The following is an 18,072-nucleotide window of genomic DNA, read 5'->3' on the forward strand; positions in this document are numbered from 1 at the left end:
GATTAAGACATTGCACAATGATCCGAACACTTTGTCGCATCTCCTCAATACGGATACAGTAACGATCATAGCGATCTCCTCTGGTACCTACTGGTATGTCAGGATCCGATTGGTCATGAACATCGTAAGGTGCTGCTCTTCGCGAATCCCAGCATACCCCTGGTTGGGATGGGTAGGCCCACCACTTCACTTTCACTTAGGCACGGGCCAAGTCAGTGGGGGGACCCTGTCGGGCTCCCCCCCCCCAAAAAAAAAAAAAAAACTGTACGTGAGAGTTTCCCTTCATACGGCTCGAATCATTCTCAGATGCCCCGAGAGGCATTCTTTCCTTGTTTGTTGGGTTGGTTCACGCGCGCGCGCAAACGAGCACCGGCCGCAACAGCAGGAAACTATGACCAATAGAGTCAGACACTTAGCTACATCCGCACGCAAAAGGAATGTGGTTGATGCTTCCTTTCCTTTATTAGTATAAGGGGGTGCGGGACGTTCGCGAAGTCCGCGCCTTCCGTACCACCATAGGACTGGTCGTTCTTGGGCGGATCCGGTTCCTAAACATAAGGGATAGGGGGAAGGTGGCTGGGCCTCTCATATTAAAAGGGTTGTAGAAAGGGAACCCGGCCACCTATTTCATTCGACGTTACAGGGCGGGGGCCCGCCCGATTCGACCTACTTTTGGATAACAAGAAGGCGAGCTGATCTGCTTTGATCAAGGAAAAAGCCCAGTCAGCCACCAACTCGGTGCAGGTCACGTGACCTACAGCTCGGCCTTCGCTTTTTGAGGCTTCCTTTACTCACATCTCTATGTGCCCGCAGCACTTCCATATGGAGAAAGATAGGCTTACCATGTTCCATCAATAGCACCTAACCTATGCCGATTTTGGCGGACCGTGCTCCACCCCGGTGAACTCATGCGGTTCCGACGTGCCCAGAGGCCAGAGGCGAATCCGTTCACGGTCCATAGGACCAACACCATTCGAAGGTGGGTGGCCCGCCCTGCCTAAAACAGTCATGTTTGATTGGGCTTACACACATTCGCTCACTTACGCTGTCCCCTCTCAGCTCACCCTAGCCCCGGGCCTTTTGCTCTTCTAACGTAAGCTCTAAGGCTTCACACCAAGTCTTCACTGACATAATATGCATGCTTAAGAAGGGTCAGGCAGAACCATTGTTGCCTGATGGGAACTTCCCCCATATTGCTATCAATGTCTTCATGTCGCACGACCTCTTAACATTACACCACTGAATCCCCAATCCTTTGCTTGCTGTGCAATGACAGTACCAATATCCACTAATCGTTGTTTCCATATACGGTTGCCGGTTGACATCTCTTCTAATTCGTCGATATGAGAAGCAAATTGTTGTGTGGAGGAATCAATATCTCGACATAAGCCAAGAGGCAAATCTTGTGCCACTCCACCTGGTCGTATGAAACTGGCATGCATCCTGGCCCCGGAGACTCTTTCATAGAATTCCAACAATTTCTCCCGCTCCTCAAAAGCCCACAGGAACGGAGTTGATGCTCCCACATCCATAGCATGAGTAGTTAAAGCAAGTGAATGATTTGAAATTCGAGTTATTTCATGGAATAACACTCGTATATATTGAGCTCGTAATGGTACCTCGCAATTCAAAAGTCTCTCTACGGCTGAAGAATGAGCGTGTTCTTGGGCCATCATAGAAACATAGATAGGGTCGACGACGGAACGAACAACGAAACTTTACGACAGCTTTTTCGTACACGTTCACTTGCATCACATACACAAGTGCTCTCTGAACCGTGCAATAAGGTTACCCATAACACGGCTCTCCCACTTGAGTTACCCTAGCCCCAGGCCATGCTATTCAATGATATTGGAAAAATGGCAGCGTAACGTAACAACTAGTATTGAAAGCAGGTTGCCTTTTGAGGGATGGAAAGCGTTTCAATAGGAGCCCAACTTCCCTCTTTGCTTTGCGACCTCATCACTTCAATTCAAGCACAAACCAATTTCTTTCTTAGTCACCGGGCGGGAGGTGAAGGCCATAAGAGAAGATTGCCCTTCCGGTAAGGTAGTTTACTTGCTTACTTTAAAGAGTAAGGAAGAGAGTAAAAGGGTGCTGTCATCTATCTCGACCAGTTTCCCGAGGCGTTGGAAATCCAGACCGGCTCAGAGAATCACTGGCGCTATTTAGCCCTTCGTTTCGCCAACAAAGAAGTCATCCTTGACGATTTCCCATTCCTTCCCTGCCGAGCCGCCTCTCTTCGCCATTCGAAGTACTACCTCTGCCTTCCCTTTCTATAACATACCCCGGCGCCCTCCTTTCCAATCACTAAGAAAAAAAAAATACCACTAGCTTAAAGTTTAAGCGAGCTACGCAACATGCAGTCAATCCTCTCCATGTAGTCTGTCCTCCGGATGATTTTAGTTTTCACTTTGGGCTTGAGTATATAGACGTCCAATATGTACCAAAGCGAGCTACGCTTGAATGTGTGTTTAACTTCAATATCGAATCTGTGATTATCCACAACATAGCCCTCTTCTAGAGTTATATCAGCTTCGACTAAACGGGCAATGCCAAAGGCACCCAAAGAGGTTTATAGCAAATTTTTTTTTGAAAAACATCAACTAACTAGAAGTCTTAATTGTTTTCAGCAACTTTCCGGATCCGGTCCATATAACTAAAGCAACATCCTCTGAAGTCAAAGTAGTAAAACAACATCTGAACCATCCTGGTTCTACGTAGTGGCAGGCTGAGCCAGGAGTCACATTGATCTTGGCACTGCTCAACAGCTTATTGTTAGACCGAGTCGTTAGTCTGTTTGAAGTGTTGTATTTGGCTTCGAAGACTTATCTCTTCGGAGTTGGATAGGCTTAGGACTTTGTCAACGTCTTTAAGATTTATGTTTGTATATTTGAATTTCAAACCTCCCATGTAAATTGGGTTTTCAAACCCTGAATGTAATCTGTATATTGGCTATAAATATACGCAACCCAAGTCTTTCTGTGTATGCAAAGTTGATGTGAAACAACCTTCTTGTCGAATATACAAAACCTGCAGTTCTTAAGTTTGTATATGGTATTAGAGCTTTTTGAGTCCAATGACATCCAGGGCCGGCCCTAAGGGTAGTCCAAGTAGGTGCCTGCCTAGAGCCCCCACTTCATAAGGGCCCTCAAAAAAAATTTATATTTTGTAATTAACATATAAGTACAAAAAAAGTAAGAAATATCATAATTCATTTGTTAGTGCAGTGGAAATGTTGGCTTCATTTTTCTTTGGGGTGTTGAGTTTGAAACACAAAGCCGCCTTTCAATCACTAGATTTTTCTTAATTTTTCTTGTTTTTCAAATTTACTGCCAATCCATCTGTCCAACTCCTAATCCATCTGTCCAAATGCATATAAAGTTATAAAACTCAAGTTTCTTTGCAATCTTTTTTCTTTCAACTTCTCATTCTCTCAATTTCTATCAAATGTTTAAACCAACTATCATATGGTCTTAAAGATTGTACTTTAAGGTAATCAAAACTTTGAATTATATATTTTTCTTTTCAATAATTTTTTATTCAATTGGATTATTTTAATATTTAATTCGTTAGTGTGATGTTGATTTTAGAAGAAAAAAAACACAAGAGAAACAATTGGCGTTGAATTTATTATACTGGTCAATCAAGTTTTATTGTTATTCACTCTCTTGATCATCAAGTTTTATTGTTCTTCACTCTCAATCTTAAACTCTTGACTGCAAACATTTAGTACATTTGTGTCTAAAAACGTGAATCGTGTAATGTTTAAATAATGTTTGTATATTTATCTTCTTTTGATATTAATTTTTAATGATATTTGATGTGAAAATATGACTTTTTATTTATTTAACGAATTCTTTTTTTATACAAATTAATACACAAAGAACCAAAAATCAGAGAATTTTAGAACCCCACTTCACAGACTTGCCTAAAATTCCCAAATTCTCAGGACCGGTCCTGACGACAACGATCCATAGGAGCGAATTAACCCAGTCATATCAGCCCAACAGAATAAACCATACCTGCTTTTTGCACACTTGATATCGGTCACTCAATTTCTCCTCTCCTTCTTCGTGCATGCGTTACATGCGTCTGCAGCTGATGTCTTATCGTGGTGTTTTACCCGCACTCTTCTTTTGCTTTTGGACGGACTTTGCATGGCCCACTAGTTGTCCTTGCAAAATTGGACTGCTGGAAATGATTAAATGGGTTGGTGGACATTTTTGAGCCCTTACCCTTATCTGTCACTAACTGGACATGCTCTAAAGTCAAGAAATTATTATAAAAAGAAGTGGAATAATCCCCTTGATTAGTATTGTAACGTGGTGGGATTGTTGGAAATTATATGACAGTTTAATTTCTAATATCGAATGTAAATTGCTAGTTGTCATTCAATTAGTGAAAACGGTTTTGGTGTTTCAAATTGGTGCCATCTTTTGATAAGCGATGACATTATTCTTCACAAAGGTTGCAACTTAAGTGTAACTTTCTGTTAAAAACTTATACTTGTATTAAGAGGTGTCATACGGTTTAAAGCCAATAGACACATAACTTATCAAAAGGTTCAGGCACTCCATTCGTAGATATTTGACCTAGTCTTCACAAAATAATTAGAACGTATTGGACATAAGAGTATTACCCATGTACTCTATGCTCTTCATTTGTTGCTCAATTTTGAGTTATGTCTTGAGAATATAGAATATATAAAGTTCTTTACGAGTCTGAAGATAGAGGTGTTTCGGCTTCGGATTATAGATTGTTAAATCCTGAAAGACGGATGCCTACACAAGAATAGGGGCGAAATTCTATCTTTAGAACATTACATGCAAGCCTCAATCTCCAAATTTACTAGTTTCTCTTACTTTTCTCTAGTTGTTTATATTAATCTTATATGTAATTCATGTTGTGATTTTCTATAGCACACCCCTTTAAATATTGCTCCAACAGTGGAATGTCTTTGTTTATGTCATATTGGAATAACCAGCCGTATGTCAGAATTTTTAATTTGATAATTTGAAAGGCTTCATGAATTATAAATTGGTGGTTGTTTTGTTGGTTACTTTTTAAAATTAGAGTTCAGTAGGTGTTGATGCAAAACCAGAGACAACCCATTGGCTTTGTTAAAGGCGAAGCATGCAATTTACTAGTCAATCCCAGTTGGTGGCATCGGGTTTTTTGGAGTTCAGATCTGTGCCCAAGTTTTCTCTTAACACCGTCAGCAGGAGAATGCTGAGGGGGTGGGCTGAGGAAACTTGAGCACATCAAATATGAACTCGTTAGTTTGGTCTAAATTGTTGACCTAACCTATTGCTACAACATCTTAGTTACCAGCTCAGCTTTTACGATCACATTGTTATTCATCTTTCTAGGTTGAATTCTCATTTCTCGCCGTAGGGATAAGAGCGAATTAATCCGCTCATATATCAGCCAAGTTCAGGGTATAAGCCAGCACTGATTAATTATTGCAATTGAATCAGAAATACGATTACTGGATGGATTACACAATTAAATTAATTGAGAGCTGGCTTAGAATTAGTCACTTTCGAATTTCAATCAGCATGTATTGTACAACACATATTAGCCAAAAGACAAATGTTGACGTCTCCTTCCAATCTAGAAAGTCGTCTGCAACCTAACCAATTGAAATGACCTCAGATGGAAGCTGAAATGACCTCAGAAGGGACTCGTGGCGTAGTTTCCTTAAACACTATTTTGGAAGCTGAAATACCTCAGATGGCTAAAATCCATCGTACATCACGAGAAATCCATGAGTTGGACTCGTGGCGTAGTTTCCTTTCCAAAAATGTACCATGGCCTCAAATCAAAGCTCGGACGTCAAATTTGCAAATTCCTACTACGTTCTTTTGTCTTTCGGTGGTCCATTTCCTCTTTGATCCAATCTACCATTTGTTCTACACCAATAACATTTGAAATTTCTGAGTTTGAATTTCTCTTCTCTAATATTGATTGAATACAAAAAGTAATCTACCCGTGAAAAAAATATAATATATATATAGCTTACGAGACTGCCGAATTTAATTGGCCTAACCTACATTCGCAAGCGCAAGATGATATAAAAAATTGAATTCATGCAAGTAAATCATGTAAATCCAGAAGGGACTTCATGTGAACATGTGAGTCTGAATCTCTACCTTTCGGCCAGACCCAAACACTAGTGGACTAAAATCCAAACACACAAATTCAAAGAAATAGGAATAAAAAAGTGTTTGATCCTCCAGCTAATGGCATCTTGCTTAGTGAAATTCATATAATTGCAAAGATGCATTGCCCCACTTATAATATATATTTGTAAAAGATTCTTGGTTGACATTCATATGATCATTGTTTTTGATATGTATTAAACAGGACTCCAAATTGAACCATCTGGCATTGAAAGACAATTTATAGGGCATTAAGTGAATGTGTTTTAGTTTGAATTGAAAAATCGAATCTTGAGATCTTTTTCCTTTGTATTGACACGAATCATGTTGTAGGAGGGGCAAATCTAACACACAACTTTAAGTGACTGTTAAAACATCTTCAATAAAGATGTCAAATTTCATTATTGGGGTTTTTAGATCCGGATCCAAAAACATAGAATGTTTTTAGGAGTGAGTCTAATTATCTAATTATATGTTTTTATTTCTTTTATACTCATTTTATACTTTCTAAAAATATTAAAAATCAATTAAAATCTTCTAATATTATGCATTTTCCAACTCCAAAAAATATAATTAATATCTTATAACAAAAAAACCAATATACTAACATAAATTTATTTGCAAAACATTCTACCCTAACTCAAGTAACAAATATATGAATGTATATTATACCTATACATGAGATATGAAACCTAATTAAAAGGTAGAAAAAACATAACATATCTACAAGTAAGACACATTAATCTGTGATAGGTTGATTATATAAAATAAAATTAAAAAAAAAATCTATCATATAGGTAGATAAATATAATTAACCTATGATATAGATTGATTATAAAAATTAAAAATAAAATCTATAAAGGGTTTAAAGAAGAAGGAAGAACGAGAAATAACAAAAATAAAAATAAAAAGAAATAAGTAAGGAGATAATTGGGAAGAAATTTGATTTTTTTTTTTTAATAAATCTTATCATTGAACAGATAACTATTGATAATTAAAAAAATTATATATAACAAATTGGACTTATTTTAATAAACTGGACTATTCTTACTATTGGCTCAAAAAATTGGACTTATATCAAGTTTCCCATTCATGTAAAATAATCAATAAGTGAAGAAATTAAAGAAATATGTGTCCAAAAGAAAAATTGGCGTTACTTTCAAATTTGGAATGAAGAATGTTAATCCATGTAGGATTTTGACATTTCCTTAAAAACCATAAAATCACCTTTCTTTTTGTTAAAGGAGTCCACGTAAAATTTTTTGGCATTTATGTGGCAAATTTTTTATAGGCTACCCAGTTATCTTAAGCCCATTAACCTTAGGTTCCATGTGTTGAAGAAAAGCCCACTAATCCTAGGCCCGTTATGTTGAAGGGAAAAAAAAAGTGTGATTGATGTTCCTGGTATTTGGAGAGTATGAGTATGTCCTTTTACCGGCTACGGGACCGATTGTTTGTCATCGATACTATTCGTGTGTACGTATCGATACATCATAGATAATATCAATATTGTACCGATGATATGTCTTCTATTTTTTTTTTTTTTTTGTTTTTTTTTTATAAAAATATTACATCATGCATAAAAATTTTCTAATAATTAAATCTCGACTTTAATTGTAATTCAATTAACTAAAATAATTATATTGTGTCTCAATATATAATCAATGACATAAAATCAAAAGGAAAAGAATTACAAATTTGAAATTGAGCAATTAAACTAACAAAGACAATGTTATAGCTATGCCAACTAAACATTATGATAATTAAGTTGTTCACCTAGAACTCTAAACCCTCCACTGCAGCTTATCACCCTTGCAAAGAGGGTTTTGCTTGGTCAAAAGATATTGCCCAGTCTTCTTGTAATCCACACAGCATGAGTGTTCTTCAGGGTACCTATGCTTCCCACAAAACACACCGCCGCAGCGGCACTCGAACCCTGTCGGGCCGACCCTTTTCTTGCAGCTCAAGCACCTCTTTTTCTGCGATAAATCTGATGAACCTTGTGAAGATTGTGGAGGCAAAGAAGAAATAACGGCTGCGGTAGCGGAGCTTGAGTCACTGAGTGTGTTGTCCACTGAAGCTAACCCTACCATGGCTGCAGGCTTAGCAAACTGCTCTTCTTTCAGGTACTGTCTGTAGCACTTTGAGCACATGTTCATATTCGTCACAGAGCCAAAGAAGCCGCAGCCTCTTGCACAGCGTGGAGGCTCCATGTTGGTGTCGTTTGGTGAGTCCATATTTGGTTTCTTGAATCTCTTTTTGTTACTTTCGTAATCGCGGAGTTAAGTGATACAAGGGAGGTGGAAAATAGAACTTGAGACTTCGAATCTAGAAAAGTGAATGCTCTCAATTAACTGAACAAGCCTTTGCGGCAAAATTGTACTTCTTAACGGGACTCGGAGTTAAGCTTCTTAATTTTTTTTGGATTTCGATTATTAGTTATGAGGTTTGGCGAGTATGTGAGTAGTTTTATAGTGCGAAGGGGTGCTCGCGCCTAGTGATGTAGGATTAGGAGCGGTATGAATTTCCTTTTCCTATTAGGATTGGTTTCTAATTAACCTACTCTGTACAGATTTCTAAATGTTTTTTGTTTCCTTCTTTTTCTTGTAGAAACTTTAAGTCGGTGGAGTGCAACTTTGCTCATTGGTGGTGCTGACCTCCCTAAATTGCCGTTAGTTTTGGTTTAATTAATTTAAGACGCGAATTTTAAAACTTAACCTAATCTAACAACAATTAAGGGGGTGAGCATCACCTTCACTTTAGGGGATGGGCAAAAATGCACTCAAGTCAGTGGGTTCGGAATCCACACAACAGACGCACAGACACACACACACAGATATATATATAGATATGACCGATATGTGAATTATTTTCATGCGTAAGAGTCTTTTCAAGTCAAATTTATAGATCGAAAAACCAAAAATAACTAAATAGAAATCAAATGAACTAATCCATCAATTACTAATAAGCTCTGATTGATTTCAATGAGAAAATTAACACAATCTCTCAATGGTAAATTTCCATTCTTACTCTTACGTTCACTGTCGTCGTTTTCTAAAATTTATTTGGTTTCCAAGCTACTACGGAGCATCTACGGCTGTACCAAATATTAGTTTCATATCGATTCAAAACAGGAAAGAGAATTATATATATCAATTGTAGGTCCTTCCTTTTGACAGCGCCAAGATTTCATGAACTGTTACTCTTTCCTCAATGCATCAATGACAGAAACTCATGAAGAATAGAGCTTTTGGATGCGGTATCTTCAGAACTGGAATCAAGGTGATAGAAGGGCTGTACAGCAAGAGGAAGAACTTGCCGGCACTTAAACTGATGTGAAAAAAAAATCACTAGCTTAAAGTTTAAGCGAGCTACGCAACATGCAGTCAGTCCTCTCCATGTAGTCTGTCCTCCGGATGATTTTAGTTTTCACTTTGGGCTTGAGTATATAGACGTCCAATATGTACCAAAGCGAGCTACGCTTGAATGTGTGTTTAACTTCAATATCGAATCTGTGATTATCCACAACATAGCCCTCTTCTAGAGTTATATCAGCTTCGACTAAACGGGCAATGCCAAAGGCACCCAAAGAGGTTTATAGCAAATTTTTTTTTGAAAAACATCAACTAACTAGAAGTCTTAATTGTTTTCAGCAACTTTCCGGATCCGGTCCATATAACTAAAGCAACATCCTCTGAAGTCAAAGTAGTAAAACAACATCTGAACCATCCTGGTTCGACGTAGTGGCAGGCTGAGCCAGGAGTCACATTGATCTTGGCACTGCTCAACAGCTTATTGTTAGACCGTGTCGTTAGTCTGTTTGAAGTGTTGTATTTGGCTTCGAAGACTTATCTCTTCGGAGTTGGATAGGCTTAGGACTTTGTCAACGTCTTTAAGATTTATGTTTGTATATTTGAATTTCAAACCTCCCATGTAAATTGGGTTTTCAAACCCTGAATGTAATCTGTATATTGGCTATAAATATACGCAACCCAAGTCTTTCTGTGTATGCAAAGTTGATGTGAAACAACCTTCTTGTCGAATATACAAAACCTGCAGTTCTTAAGTTTGTATATGGTATTAGAGCTTTTTGAGTCCAATGACATCCAGGGCTGGCCCTAAGGGTAGTCCAAGTAGGCGCCCGCCTAGAGCCCCCACTTCATAAGGGCCCTCAAAAAAAATTTATATTTTGTAATTAACATATAAGTACAAAAAAAGTAAGAAATATCATAATTCATTTGTTAGTGTAGTGGAAATGTTGGCTTCATTTTTCATTGGGGTGTTGAGTTTGAAACACAAAGCCGCCTTTCAGTCACTAGATTTTTCTTAATTTTTCTTGTTTTTCAAATTTACTGCCAATCCATCTGTCCAACTCCTAATCCATCTGTCCAAATGCATATAAAGTTATAAAACTCAAGTCTCTTTGCAATCTTTTTTCTTTCAACTTCTCATTCTCTCAATTTCTATCAAATGTTTAAACCAACTATCATATGGTCTTAAAGATTGTACTTTAAGGTAATCAAAACTTTGAATTATATATTTTTCTTTTCAATAATTTTTTATTCAATTGGATTATTTTAATATTCAATTCGTTAGTGTGATGTTGATTTTAGAAGAAAAAAAAACACAAGAGAAACAATTGGCGTTGAATTTATTATACTGGTCAATCAAGTTTTATTGTGATTCACTCTCTTGATCATCAAGTTTTATTGTTCTTCACTCTCAATCTTAAACTCTTGACTGCAAACATTTAGTACATTTGTGTCTAAAAACGTGAATCGTGTAATGTTTAAATAATGTTTGTATATTTATCTTCTTTTGATATTAATTTTTAATGATATTTGATGTGAAAATATGACTTTTTATGTATTTAACGAATTCTTTTTTTATACAAATTAATACACAAAGAACCAAAAATCAGAGAATTTTAGAACCCCACTTCCTAAAATTCCCAAATTCTCAGGACCGGTCCTGACGACAACGATCCATAGGAGCGAATTAACCCACTGATATCAGCCCAACAGAATAAACCATACCTGCTTTTTGCACACTTGATATCGGTCACTCAATTTCTCCTCTCCTTCTCCGTGCATGCGTTACATGCGTCTGCAGCTGATGTCTTATCGTGGTGTTTTACCCGCACTCTTCTTTTGCTTTTGGACGGACTTTGCATGGCCCACTAGTTGTCCTTGCAAAATTGGACTGCTGGAAATGATTAAATGGGTTGGTGGACATTTTTGAGCCCTTACCCTTATCTGTCACTAACTGGACATGCTCTAAAGTCAAGAAATTATTATAAAAAGAAGTGGAATAATCCCCCTTGACTAGTATTGTAATGTGGTGGGATTGTTAGAAATTATATGACATTTTAATTTCTAATATCGAAAGTAAATTGCTAGTTGTCATTCAAGTAGTGAAAACGGTTTTGGTGTTTCAAATTGGTGCCATCTTTTGATAAGCGATGACATTATTCTTCACAAAGGTTGCAACTTAAGTGTAACTTTCTGTTAAAAACTTATACTTGTATTAAGAGGTGTCATACGGTTTAAAGCCAATAGACACATAACTTATCAAAAGGTGCAGGCACTCCATTCGTAGATATTTGACCTAGTCTTCACAAAATAATTAGAACGTATTGGACATAAGAGTATTACCCATGTACTCTATGCTCTTCATTTGTTGTTCAATTTTGAGTTATGTCTTGAGAATATAGAATATATAAAGTTCTTTACGAGTCCGAGGATAGAGGTGCTTCGACTTCGGATTATAGGTTGTGAAATCCTGAAAGACAGATGCCTACACAAGAATAGGGGCAAAATTCTATCTTTAGAACATTACATGCAAGCCTCAATCTCCAAATTTACTAGTTTCTCTTACTTTTATCTAGTTGTTTATATTAATCTTATATGTAATTCATGTTGTGATTTTCTATAGCACACCCCTTTAAATATTGCTCCAACAGTGGAATGTCTTTGTTTATGTCATATTGGAATAACCAGCCGTATGTCAGAATTTTTAATTTGATAATTTGAAAGGCTTCATGAATTATAAATTGGTGGTTGTTTTGTTGGTTACTTTTTAAAATTAGAGTTCAGTAGGTGTTGATGCAAAACCAGAGACAATCCCTTGGCTTTGTTAAAGGCGAAGCATGCAATTTACTAGTCAATCCCAGTTGGTGGCTGTAGACATCAAAATTTCGGTGAAATGAATGTGGACCAATAATTAAAATTTCAACGCTCACGTGTCACATAAATTTTACATGTAACGTGTGACTCAATGAAAAATCCAAATAAATTGGAAAAGTCATCAAATAGGACACGTGTCAGTACCTGGCAGAAATGATTTATTTCATCTGATTATTTAAATCCAAAAATCAAGTTTTGGAATTCTATAAATAGGAAGCCAAGGCATTCATTTTAGGGAAGAAAGAAAAGAGGGAATTTACATCACACCAAAACCTTGAAGCCTTGAAACTCTAAAGTTCTCAAGCAAATCCCGAAGGATCAAGAAAACACTCTTCGTTCTTCGTCAAATCCTCCTTCAAGGTCAAGCCCCAACGGCCCTTGAAGAACTTCCACCGACTCAAGATCAAGCCCCAACGGCCCCTTGAAGAACTTCCACCGACTCAAGATCAAGCCCCGACGGCCCCTTGAAGAAAGTGTTCATCATTCATCATCCGTTCATCCTAAGATCAAGCCCCAACGGCCCTTTGGATCAACAATCTCAACAAACCTATACACTCATTCTTCAAGATTAAGCCCAACGCCCCTTGAAGATCCATTCATCAACTGTTCATCCCTAGATCAAGCCCCGACGACCCTTTGGATCAACAACTCATCCACAAACCTACACCCTACGAAGATAGAATCAGAGGATCCAATTACAAAGAGATTGTAACCCTAAAAATCATTAAACACAAAAATATTATTTTGTACACGTATTCTTGTTTCTTGTTTCAGGAATTTTTCGTGTTTACAAACTTGGCACGCCCGGTGGGATATCTTTGCCTCTCATCTCTATCCTCAAATCATCGAAAAACGCAAATGGCATCAAGAAAGGATCAAGCTGTTCCTGCAATCAAAGCAAAGAACAAGAACATCATCGCCGCAAGTGGTGATATTTCGGGCATCATAACCCGAAGTAAGGCAAGAGATCTTTTTGCCGCGGTTTCCGCCCCTGCATTAACTCTGTCAAAGGAACAAGAGCACCTGAGGTACGAGCCTGTGATCACCCTAGCCTCGCTAAGGGCATCAAGGGGGGAAAGCCCGAGGAAATACTCAGAGTCCCTACTCTCCGACGCTGATTCGAGCGGCAATACAACCATGCAAGTCATGACCACTGGAGCAACTTCAATCGAGGAGCAGCTAGCTCAGATGAATGAAGCAATCGCAAAGCTCACACGGACTGTGGAAGAGAAGGACTTGCAGATTGCCGCACTTGTCAACCAACTAGATGCGCTGCCCGACGTGAAAGTCGACCTAAATGTTGGCCTATTAAAGAAAGAAGTCGACGAAGAAGAGGAGCCACCAACGGAGAAAGTTGAAGAGAAGCCGAAGCTAGACCAAGCAACGACATGGAGCTGAGTATCGCTAATCACGGGAAAAATGAGCCGATTACTAACTTCAATAAGGATAAAGTATTCGCCCCAAATGTAGACAAGACCGGGAAGAAGCCCGCTAAGGAAGCTTTCACCGTCAACACTACCCCCATCAAGACCTCCTCAGCGCCTATCAAGATCTCATCCAAGAAGAAAGCGAAGGAGATAAAGACAAGTGAGCCTTCTCGCACCCAAGACAGATACAAGAGCACCTTGAGAGAGTTGGAACAGAAAACGTACCCTTTTCCTGACTCTGACATGGCTGCCATGTTAGATGACTTGCTGGAAAAAAAGGTGATTGAGCTACCCGAATGCAAGCGTCCTGAAGAAATGAATCGCACAAACGATCCTAGGTACTGCAAGTACCATCGTATTGTGAGCCATCCTGTTGGCAAGTGCTTCGTTCTTAAAGAACTCATCATGAAGCTAGCACAACAAGGGCAAATTGAGCTCGACCTTGAGGACACGGCCGCAACGCATACCACTACAATTGCGTTTGGATCGTTTAATCCTGTGCTTCTCCAAGCGACACCTAACCATTCCCGTGAATGCTCAAGCTGCACGGCACCTCCTACACAACCATCACTGGAGGGAAGCGACTAAGATGCACATGCTGATAATGAAGAAAGATGGATATTGGTAGCCTACAAAAAGACAAGGAAACCAAGACCACGAGTCATACAGCCAAATGTGGAACAAAGAAGAAATCACCACAGCCGCAACAATGCGAAGCCTAAAAGAAACATAAAGCATAATAAAACAACATATGCTAGGGAACCTATGGAGCAGGAGCCACGCATTCCCGTTTCCTTGCGTGAGTACTTCCCGAATGACTTTTTCCAACAGTGCACTACCGTGGCCTGTCACATGGTTGAAGTAGAAATAGAAGAGCCCTCAAAAGGCAAAGCTATCGCCACTGAGATAGAAAAGACCCTCACACCTAAAGAAGGTCTACCAACACACTTTAGCATCGAGAAAGCGCTACCATTGCCAAAAAAGATACGAAGAGCACTAGCAGCAATCCTGGCAGGTCCCGGCGACCACAAAGTGCGAGAAAGTAACGACGAAGGCTCGAAGCTTCAGCCACATGAATGTGCCACATGTTGTGCCACCCATGACGTAATTAACTTCACTGACGAAGACCTACTGCTGGGATCAAAGCCTCATAACCGTCCTCTCTTCGTCTCAGGATACGTAAGGGAATACAAAGTCAACCGCATGCTTGTGGATGGTGGGTCGGCCATAAACATCATGCCAAAATCAACAATGACCATAATCGGCATCAAGGTGAATGAACTATCCCTGAGCCGTCTGCTGATCCAGGGTTTTAACCAAGGAGGACAAAGGGCGATGTGCATGATCCGAGTAGAGATGACCCTTGGTGAGCTCAAATCAAGCACGATATTCCACGTGATTGATGCAAGAACTTCCTACAGCTTGTTCTTAGGAAGACCTTGGATCCACGCAAATGGGGTAGTGCCGTCCACCCTTCACCAATGCCTAAAATTTTACCGAGAAGGAGTGAAGGTGATCCAAGGTGACACCAAGCCATTCACCGAAGCCGAATCACACTTTGCAGACGCCAAGTTCTACATGGATGAAGACATGGTACCCGAAGCCCTTTCGGAAGATATCAGATCCACGGGCAAAGCAGCACCTAAAAAGCAGGAGTGGCAAGTCATGCCTAAAAAGCAAAAAGAACAGACTGTGCCATCTTTAAGCAAAGACGATGACGAGTTTGCTAAACCTGCAACAACCAAAGAGAGTAGGATGCCGTCAGAAGGACCGAACGCACCCATATTTCGATATATCCCGATGTCAAGAAGAAAGAATGGTCAATCTCAATTCGAAACTGGAACAAGAAAAGCCGACACACAGTGGCACACGGATAATGTGAAGTTGCTCAAGACAAATGCAGTCTTGCCTTTGACACAGCTAGGGGGTGCTAAGGTCGCAAGACTACCACAAGGCTTCATAAAAGCTCTACCAAAGAAGGTGGAATCAAGTTTTCTTCCAACCAAGAGGACCGAGGAAGGTTTCGACCCTAACGCCTACAAACTCATGTCAAAGGCCGGGTACGACTTCGCTTCTTCTGCGGTGGCTGGAAAGAAGGTTTCAAACACTGTCAATGACGAAGAACGTAACCTCACCAAAACTCAAAAGAAGTTGAAGGAGCAAGCCGGACTTGGTTTCACACCAAATGCACCTGTGATGATTTCAAACAAAGCGAAAAACACTAGCACTCAATACGTCAGCGTGAGCATTGAACAAGACCAAGAAGAGCCTAAACCCTCCCCTCGGACGTCGGTCTTCGATAGGATGAGCCATTCAAGCTCCAGAACTTTAGTGCTTAATCGCATTGGTGGTCAAGACCGAACCTCTGTCTTCAAGAGGCTTAACGCGCCGACATCCCAAAGCTCTGTTTTTGAAAGGTTGTTAAAGCTTAAGAAACAAAACAACACAGTTATCTCTCCTTTGCGACGATCAGCTTCAGAAAAATTTGAAGATAATGAGAAGCCTTTTGGAAAGAGGAAGACAACACCAAAGGAAGAAAAGCTCGATGGGTTAGGAGAAAACGACGACGTTCGAAGCTTGATTCCTTCAAGGATGAAGCGCCAAGCAATCCTAGAGGTCGACACAAAAGGACCATTGAAGGTAAGGAGGCGCATCATCATTCACACTGGCAAATCTTCATGCCAACAAACCCAAGAGAACGGCACTGAAGACGAAATCCCTAAGAAAGATGTCACTTCTGGCTCTTTCGACTCCAAGTCTTCACCTCGACTGTTGGGGGCATGCTTCAAGTCAAGTGAAATTGAAGGATGGACTCATGTCACTCCAAAGAAACTGCACGAGAAACATATGTCTTCTCCACAAGTGCACCAATCAGAAATGAGGGAAAGCAGCTTTTGCCAACCTCCAGAATAATGTGAAAGTGTTGGAGATAATGAAATTTCGACACAAAGATCGTCCATCCCCATCACAATGTGCGACCTCTTCCCAGAAGACTTCTTCAATTACTCGGTCAAGGCTCCTTCCTATGAAGATTGCGAGGAACGCCTCTCCCAGAACACCAGACAATCCTTATGCCAACAAGCTCGAGAAGACAGCACTGAAGAGGAGATCCAAAATGTTTTCCACATCACGGTTCAAGAAGGTAAAGAAGACGAAATCCCCGAGGAAGATATCACTGCTGCACCACCACAGCTCGAAGATGGGGGGCAAGCCACGGTCGATGATCTCAAGGAACTCAACTTAGGTACAAGCAAGGAACCAAAGCCTATCTTCGTAAGTGCATTATTAAGTACAGATGAGATAGAGGAATATTATCAGCTGTTGTTAGAGTACAAAGACGTCTTTGCCTGGACCTACAAAGAAATGCTCGGCCTGGACCCTATCATCGCTGTTCATCATCTTGCGGTCAGGCCTGGAACACAACCGATAAAGCAAACTCAAAGACGCTATCGATCTGAGCTTATCCCACAAATCGAGGTCGAGATCGACAAGCTAATCGAAGCAGGCTTTATTCGAGAAGTGCAATACCCCAAGTGGATCTCCAACATTGTCATTGTCCTTAAGAAATCAGGACAAATACGTGTTTGCGTAGACTTCCGGGACCTCAACGATGCTTGCCCAAAGGATGACTTCCCCTTGCCAATCATTGAAATCATGGTGGATGCAACCACTGGCCATGAGGCATTATCATTCATGGATGGCTCTTCTGGGTACAATCAAATTCGCATGGCCCTTGAAGACGAGGAACTAACAGCCTTTCGTACTCCAAAAGGTATCTACTGCTACAAGGTGATGCCCTTTGGTCTAAAGAACGCTGGAGCTACGTATCAACGCGCAATGCAGAAAATCTTCAATGACATGCTACACAAAAACGTAGAATGTTACGTAGATGACGTGGTGGTTAAGACGAAGAAAAGATCAGACCACTTGAAGGATCTGCGAATAGTGTTCGAAAGGCTGCGAAAATACAACCTCAAGATGAACCCGTTAAAGTGTGCGTTTGGCGTCACCTCTGGAAAATTTCTCGGCTTCATCGTCAAGCACCGTGGTATTGAAGTAGACCAATCAAAGATCAAGGCCATTCAAAGCATGCCCGAGCCAAGAAACCTGCACGAGCTGAAAAGTCTATAAGGACGGCTAGCCTTCATCAGACGCTTCATCTCCAACCTTGTAGGGCGTTGTCAACCGTTTAGTCGCCTTATGAAGAAAGATGTTCCATTCGTATGGGACAAACCATGCCATAATGCTTTTGAAAGCATAAAGAAATATTTGTCAAGTCCACCTGTCCTGGGGGCA

At 39.9% G+C, this 18,072-nt stretch overlaps 1 protein-coding gene across 1 annotated transcript; it reads right to left on the reverse strand.

Annotated features, from left to right (window-relative positions):
* Positions 1 to 1,130: 1,130 nt before the first annotated feature.
* LOC137734508 (NADH dehydrogenase [ubiquinone] iron-sulfur protein 2-like) lies at positions 1,131 to 8,401 on the reverse strand. Its single transcript, XM_068473758.1, has 2 exons — positions 8,058 to 8,401; positions 1,131 to 1,716 (listed from the first exon to the last, which is right to left on the reverse strand). Exons 1-2 carry the CDS (start codon positions 8,399 to 8,401, stop codon positions 1,209 to 1,211), a joined length of 852 nt encoding a protein of 283 aa, XP_068329859.1. The 3' UTR covers positions 1,131 to 1,208.
* Positions 8,402 to 18,072: the final 9,671 nt, after the last annotated feature.

The sequence above is a fragment of the Pyrus communis genome, chromosome 5 (assembly GCF_963583255.1).
Source record: "Pyrus communis chromosome 5, drPyrComm1.1, whole genome shotgun sequence".
NCBI classification, from domain to species: domain Eukaryota; kingdom Viridiplantae; phylum Streptophyta; class Magnoliopsida; order Rosales; family Rosaceae; genus Pyrus; species Pyrus communis.